Genomic DNA, 6,418 nt, shown 5'->3' with positions numbered 1-6,418 from the left:
AGCATTTGTCTTCCTCTGCACAAAGAACATGTTTTACAGCAAAACAAACTCGCACTGGCTACAGGTGCCCCAGCTTGGGCACAGAGCCAGGGCTGCTGGGGTAAGTGTAGATCCCACTGTGGGCTAATTGGCAGCCTGTGCTGGCTGTGCCCTTGGTGCCTTCACACTGCGGTGCTGTGCTGCATGTACGCCCCGAGCAAAGCTCGGGGCCTGAGGGCGTTGTCCTTGTCCCCTTAGCATCACACCGCAGAATTCCTGATACTGTTGCTAAGCCTCTGCTTCCTTCCCAATTCCTAACCAAGCTTCAAAAATATCCTCGAGTGGGTGAAGCTATACTGGAGAGTGTCTTCATGGGAATCATCTAACATTAGCCCTGAAGAGGGGACAGACTAACCATTTCAGGCTCTTCCTCCCTCAATGCTTTTCTGCTCCTCTTCCCTCTAGCTCCTTTCCTGTTCCTATCATAAGTTTTTCTTATGCTGTTGGGTTTTTCCATCACTGAGAATGCTTGGCACGCACAGCTTTAAAGCATGGTTCCAGCCATCACTAATTTGCAAGCTTTTGTTTCAGCTCCGTAATGCTTGTATGCCATTTTCTGTCTGAGGATCTGATTCTGCATCATATCAAAGAAGCAACACAGAGCCCACAGGGGAATGGAAAATTTTAGGATCCCATCGAAAAGGAAAAAAATGGAGTCACACTGAAGGAGGTGCTTAAGCTTCGTTAGAGGTGGCAGACTTGGGAACAAGACCCCAGAGTCCTTCTTAACCCTCTGTTGCTGACGGTTCTTGCCTGGGTCCATGCCGTGTGATCTCTGCAGTTTAGATTTGGATCATTGTAACATTAGGGTATTCAGAATTGGGCTTGCCTTGGAGCTTCCTTTAACCATGGGTTTGTTACTCTGACAGGTAGCGATCAGCTGAAAGCTGATGTGACGGGTCTGTCGGTACTCTTTCATAGCCATAGAAATCATGGTATTGATAAAAACAGCAGCGCGGCGAGACGCGGAAACCTGAAGTACCGCTGTGGCAGCCCGGGGACCAGCCTGAAGCTCCACTGGGCGCCGCGGGACAGGAGAGGGATGCCCTGGAGGTTAAGGGGAGAGAAGGCGGGCAGGGGCGACGGGATGGAGCGCGCGGGCTCCCCCGCCCCGGGCTCTGTCCGACCCCCCGCTCCGAGGGGACGCGGCGGGCGGGGGCGGCGGTGGGGGACACGTCATGCGGGGGGAGCGCCCGGCCGGCCGCGAGTGGGCTCCGCTGCGGCCCGAGCGCGCTGCCGTCTGAGCATGCTCCCGCGGGGCTCCGCCGGCCTATATAACGGGGCCGGGGTGCCGGCGGCAGCGGCAGCAGCTCTGCTGAGGCAGCGGGGTAGCACCGCACCGCGCTCCGGTCCTCACCGTACTGCGCCTCTCTGCGCCGCTCCGCTCCTCACGGTACCGCAGCGCTCCGCTCCGCACCGCGCTCCGCTCCGCTCCGGACAGCAGCGCTCCGCACTGCTCCGCGCGGTACCGCAGCGCCCCGCGGGGCCCGTCCCTGCCCGGCCGCCGCTGCCCGCCGGAGCCTCGGCACCCGGCACGGCCGAGGCAGCGCGCCCCGCTCCGCCGGCCCCGGCCCCCGCGGCGGGCTCTCCCGCGGGCGGCAGGATGGCCGCGAAGCCGGCCGAGCTGATGGGCATCTGCTCCAGCTACCAGGCGGTGATGCCGCACTTCGTCTGCGTGGCCGAGGAGTTCCCGCCGCCCGCCCGCCCCGCCAAGACCCCCAAGGGCAAGCTGCGGCGGCCGCGGCAGTCGCGCTTCAAGACGCAGCCGGTGACTTTCGACGAGATCCAGGAGGTGGAGGAGGAGGGGGTGTCCCCCATGGAGGAAGAGAAGGCCAAGAAGTCCTTTCTGCAGTCGCTGGAGTGCCTGCGACGGAGTACCCAGAACCTCTGCCTCCAGCGGGACCGCCTGGGCAGCTGCCGCCTCCGCAACAGCCTCGACTCCAGCGACTCGGACTCGGCCCTCTGAGGGCGGCGGGACCCGGCCCGGCTCGGCGGGACCCGGCCCGGCAGCGGCGGCACGGACTGGGCTGCAGGGAGCCGCGCCGCCGCCGGCACAGGAGCGCCCGGACGGGCAGCCGGGTCGGGATGTTTTCTAAGAAAGCGCTTGTACCTTCGTTTCTATTTGATTGTATGAAACTCACCATTTAAAACAAAAAAAAAAAAAAAAAAAAAAAAAAAAAATTCTTTTCTATTCGTTAGAAGAAATGAGCTGTTTTAGATGCATTGAGCTGCTGGACTTTATATTTATTTTTGCATTTAAACTGTTGACTGCATTAATTTAATATGTTTCTACCTGAATGTCTGTTATTATTTCCATAAAAGAGTAATAAATCTGATATATTTGCACAGTACTTACTGGGCTGTCCTTATTTCAGGGATCCAACTGTCCTTGCTCAGCTTTGAGGGGTAAAGGGACTTAAAAGCTGTCGGTAGCTAGTGCAGAGCCAGCAATGCTTTTCTTGGGGATGCTGCTCAGAGAGGTTTTGCAAGCTGTACTGTCAGGTATAAACTAATGAGGCAGAAATCAAGTCGGGCTGATTTTTAAACGACTTTATTTACTTCTTTGAGATCGTTGTGTTAACCTGATTGAGGTTTAAAGAGTGTTTATAACTGGTGCCCAAGAACCTTAATGCAACCGGGCAAGCCTCCTGCATTCACAAAACTGCGTATATACTTTCTATTTTCATCCAAGTTGGTTTTGCCTCTTCTCCCCTTCCCCTTCTGATCCATGAATTATTTAGCGCTGCAGACAGATTTGGTAGTAATTGGTTAGAATGCAGTTTTATTTACTAGAGCAATTGATACTATGCGGACATGCTTTTCTTGGAATTTAAAAGTAAGGGGATTTTGATGTGGTAAATTTGTAGGAGTGAGGCTTCTGCATGGGCTGCTGCATATGTGTGTGTGTGCAGGTCCATGTCAGATTTTCTGTGTCTGTGGGGTATATGCAGAAGAGCATCTGAAGCTCTCTGCAGAATGGAAAGCAAATTCCTGGACTGGGAATATTCTGCCTGTATTTTCTCCATTCTCTTGAAATATTTCCTGTGCTAACAGTGTAATCCTGTGGTAGCACCTTCCTTCAAGGCAAGCCTCTAACAATTAAAACTTCCCAATCAGGAGGTATTTGCTGATACTGAGCTGTAGCTAATATTTCTCTGCTATGATTTTCTGGGGCCTTAGGGCATTTCTTATGTCGTGGTTTGAGGTGCAATCATGCTGATCAGTATGGAGAGGGCTGGGGCAGAGCAAAAAGATGGACATGGTACTGGTGAACAGGGTGTCTTGGTAGGACTGAGAACCACGGACTTGTGCCCTCTGGGCACTGAAGTACAGCAGATGACCCATGCGACTGGCTCCAGGCTCCAGCAAAACTGAAGCTTGTTTCTTTCCAGCTTAAAGCTGAGGAAAATCTGGGGGGCATGGGGTGAGGCTTGCTTTTGGACAGGTCCTTCACAACTCCCTTGCAGTACCAGCACCTCCAGCTGACCTCTAGCACCAGGGGAGGGTTGTGCAAGCAATTCAGCAGGTAAGGAAACAGGTCTGGACTCTGACCCAACCTCCTCATAGAAAAATATTTAAATGACCCCCTCTGTTTCCCTGCATGCAGCCTGTGAAATAACTTGTCTCCCTTTGCAGTTAGACCCTCATTGCTGCTTTCTCTGCATAGTACACACATATAGAACATCTGTGCAGGAAGCAAAGCAACTTGACCTCCAGAACAACTTTCAGACAGGCAGGCAAACTGGAATCAGTAAGACCTAATCAGTTACCAGCAGCTGGGCTGATTTTCCTCAAGAAATTCCTACAACTGCTTCGATTCCAGGAGTTCTGGGTTTGGGAAGGGGTTTGCAACACCTGTGAGAACTCTGTAGCCATGTGCCTATATGTTGCATTATATACACAGCTAATAAGCTCCATAAGATTTCCAGAGATTGTATAGCATCCTTCCCATACTACAGGTCTTGGGCTACTTTTCAGTTTCTCTTTGCTTTCAGGTCTGGTACAAATCCCTGTGATACACAAAGTGTGGGGGTAGCTTCAAGAGGCTGTGAGCACATGATCCTTATCCCCACTCCTAATTTTTGTTTAGCAGCTGGGGTTGCTAGCAGGCCCTTTACCGTTGCCATTCCCACCCCTCCTTCAGTGTGCAGCTGTGCTGCCACCACGCAGGAGGCACAGGAGGCTGTGCTGCACCAGCCAGCAGTGGAGCATCTGATACTCTCTTCCTGGAAGGGTGAGAATAGCTGTGTTCCCTTTTCTGTTTCAAGAGACAAATGTAGATGTTAACACATCTACAAAGAGTATTTGAAAATCTGCTGTAGCATGTTTGAGGGAAGTGTCATATTCCAGCGGTTAGGCTGAATAAATGAGTTTCTCTTCAGCTGTCCTTTGTTAACATTTTTCTGTTCCATCTCAGAGTGAATAACATGGGAGATGCCAGTGCTAAAGATAGGCTAGTGTTTATCTTCCAAACAGTTGCAATCAAGGCGAAAGGGTGAAAAGCCAGGGTGATTTAGCTACGTCCTGGAGAGGCCTTCCTGAATGCAGCTGGGAAAATAAACCTCCCTCCCAGTCTTCCTGTGCTGCTAACTTTGAAGGTTTCTCTTGCAGTGTTTTTTAGCGTCATGACTATCACGGCTATCTGTCCTGTAAGGATTGCAGGGAGACCTATTAAATTCACTTCAGTGAGGGTAATAACTGTATCAAAGGGATTTGAGTCTGTCATCCGTTCCCTAGGTTTGAGATGTGGGTTGTGCATTTCCCCTCAGCAATTCACAGCTTAAAAGCATCCAACAGATGCCACTTACAGTAATGCTCCGCATGGCAGTGAGTAGGCATGAGCATTCCATGTCTGCGCAGGAAGGTGCGGGGAGTCAAATGGTCGTGGTGCAGCAGGACATGTCTCAGGGCAGAGGTGAGACTGAGCACCCCAGGGATGTCGTCAACACTGTTTTTCCAAATTACAGGAAATTGCACAGGAGAATTTGTCTTTAATGGGACTGCCTGTTATTCTCGTATCACTTTATGTGTAAATCATTCTGTCCTTGTGGAAAGAGGTTCATCCAGTCAGTAAAAACTTGAACTTGAAAGCAATGCCTTTATTCTCTTTCTGTTTTGTGTCCAGTCCCCTCCATGCCTGTCAGCATTTCTCCCCTGTGTTTGTTTTTAAATGCTGTGTTATTGTAAAGCTCATCATGCTGGTGTGGTGGAACTGTACCTCCATGCCTTATTTTGCCCTGACCAGTGTAGAGGGGATCTGAACACTGCAGTATCATTGATCTCCCAGAATCAGGAGAAAAAAAAATCAGCTCTGTATATCTTATGAGAAAGATTTTTCTGTTCTTTTTGCAGTATTTTAGCTCAGTAGCTGAAGGAAGATTTCTGGGTGCAATTTAATGTCCACGTCAAGAGGCTGAGAACAATCTCCTCTCCTAGCTGTGTGTGCACCAGTTCTGCTCTTTCATACTTCTCTCACTCCTGGGTTTCCAGAATCCACTGGCAACACTTCAGAGTGGAGCTGTTATCAGGAACGAGTATGAGAACGTGCTTGCAATTCCTGCAGGTTTTTGTGCTGGGATCCTGAAAAGGCATTTGCTTTAGGAGCTGGTTAGCGATGATGTCTCCTGACCCTTACCAGTGCTGAGGATCTGATCCTTCAGGAGCACAGTGGATGGACTGTGGGACACTGCTGTTGGTAAGAAGCACCACACTGTTGTTATCTAACCTCCAAAGTGACAGCAGAGCCATGGGACAAAACACAAACCAAGGCATCTATTTAATTGCCAGGCTGACAGCGAACAAATTGCAGTGTAAGAGAGGCCAATGGGTGAGCTCTAGCAAATCTGGTTGCTGTGGTTTCTCAAATGTCAGCAATGCCAGCATTTTGCTGGCTGCCCTCCATGAGGTTTGGCTCCCTGGCAGTGTGTGTGGACCTCAGCCATCATGGCCCCTGGTCTGAGGCTTTTGAGCCACTATCAGACAGACCAGCATGGTTCTCCAGGTTGCATCTAGCTTTGTTGGAACCACAGGCTCCATGGCATGGCTCAGCCTGGGCTGTCTTTTGTACATGGGGCTTACATTTCTGTGGGGAAAAAAACCTTGGGGAGGTGTAGATAGCCTGAAACCCCTGAGCAGAGCTCAGACTGCCTGTGCAGTGATGGTGCCCTGGATTTGCAGTTTGACTTTTCACAGCCATCTTAAATAGCAAGTGCAAGCTGTGAGCAGTGTTTCAGCAAGGCTAGCTCCTAACTATAGGGTACTTTATTAAGCTGTAAAGATGCAAGATTACATGCTGAGCAGAAAATAATCAGGTGTCCAGTAAAAACACAGCAAGAGGATCTCCCTTCTGCTGATAGGAGGCCTTTGCACAGGACAGGGA

General features: G+C 50.8%; 1 protein-coding gene across 1 annotated transcript; it reads left to right on the top strand.

The window, feature by feature from the left end:
* The first annotated feature begins 1,284 nt into the window (after positions 1-1,284).
* Positions 1,285-2,390, top strand: C6H11orf96 (chromosome 6 C11orf96 homolog). Its single transcript, XM_032113056.1, has one exon. The coding sequence runs from the start codon at positions 1,286-1,288 to the stop codon at positions 2,003-2,005; it is 720 nt and encodes a 239-aa protein (XP_031968947.1). The 5' UTR covers position 1,285; the 3' UTR covers positions 2,006-2,390.
* Positions 2,391-6,418: the final 4,028 nt, after the last annotated feature.

This window comes from Corvus moneduloides, chromosome 6 (assembly GCF_009650955.1).
Source record: "Corvus moneduloides isolate bCorMon1 chromosome 6, bCorMon1.pri, whole genome shotgun sequence".
In the NCBI taxonomy this organism is placed as follows: Eukaryota; Metazoa; Chordata; class Aves; order Passeriformes; family Corvidae; genus Corvus; species Corvus moneduloides.
The sequence above is the reverse complement of the archived record's forward strand: the minus strand, read 5'-3'. Positions and strand labels throughout refer to the sequence as shown.

Excerpts from the sequence above, each read along its gene's own strand:
- C6H11orf96 (XM_032113056.1), top strand. The coding sequence starts at position 1,286 with ATGCTCCCGCGGGGCTCCGCCGGCCTATATAACGGGGCCGGGGTGCCG.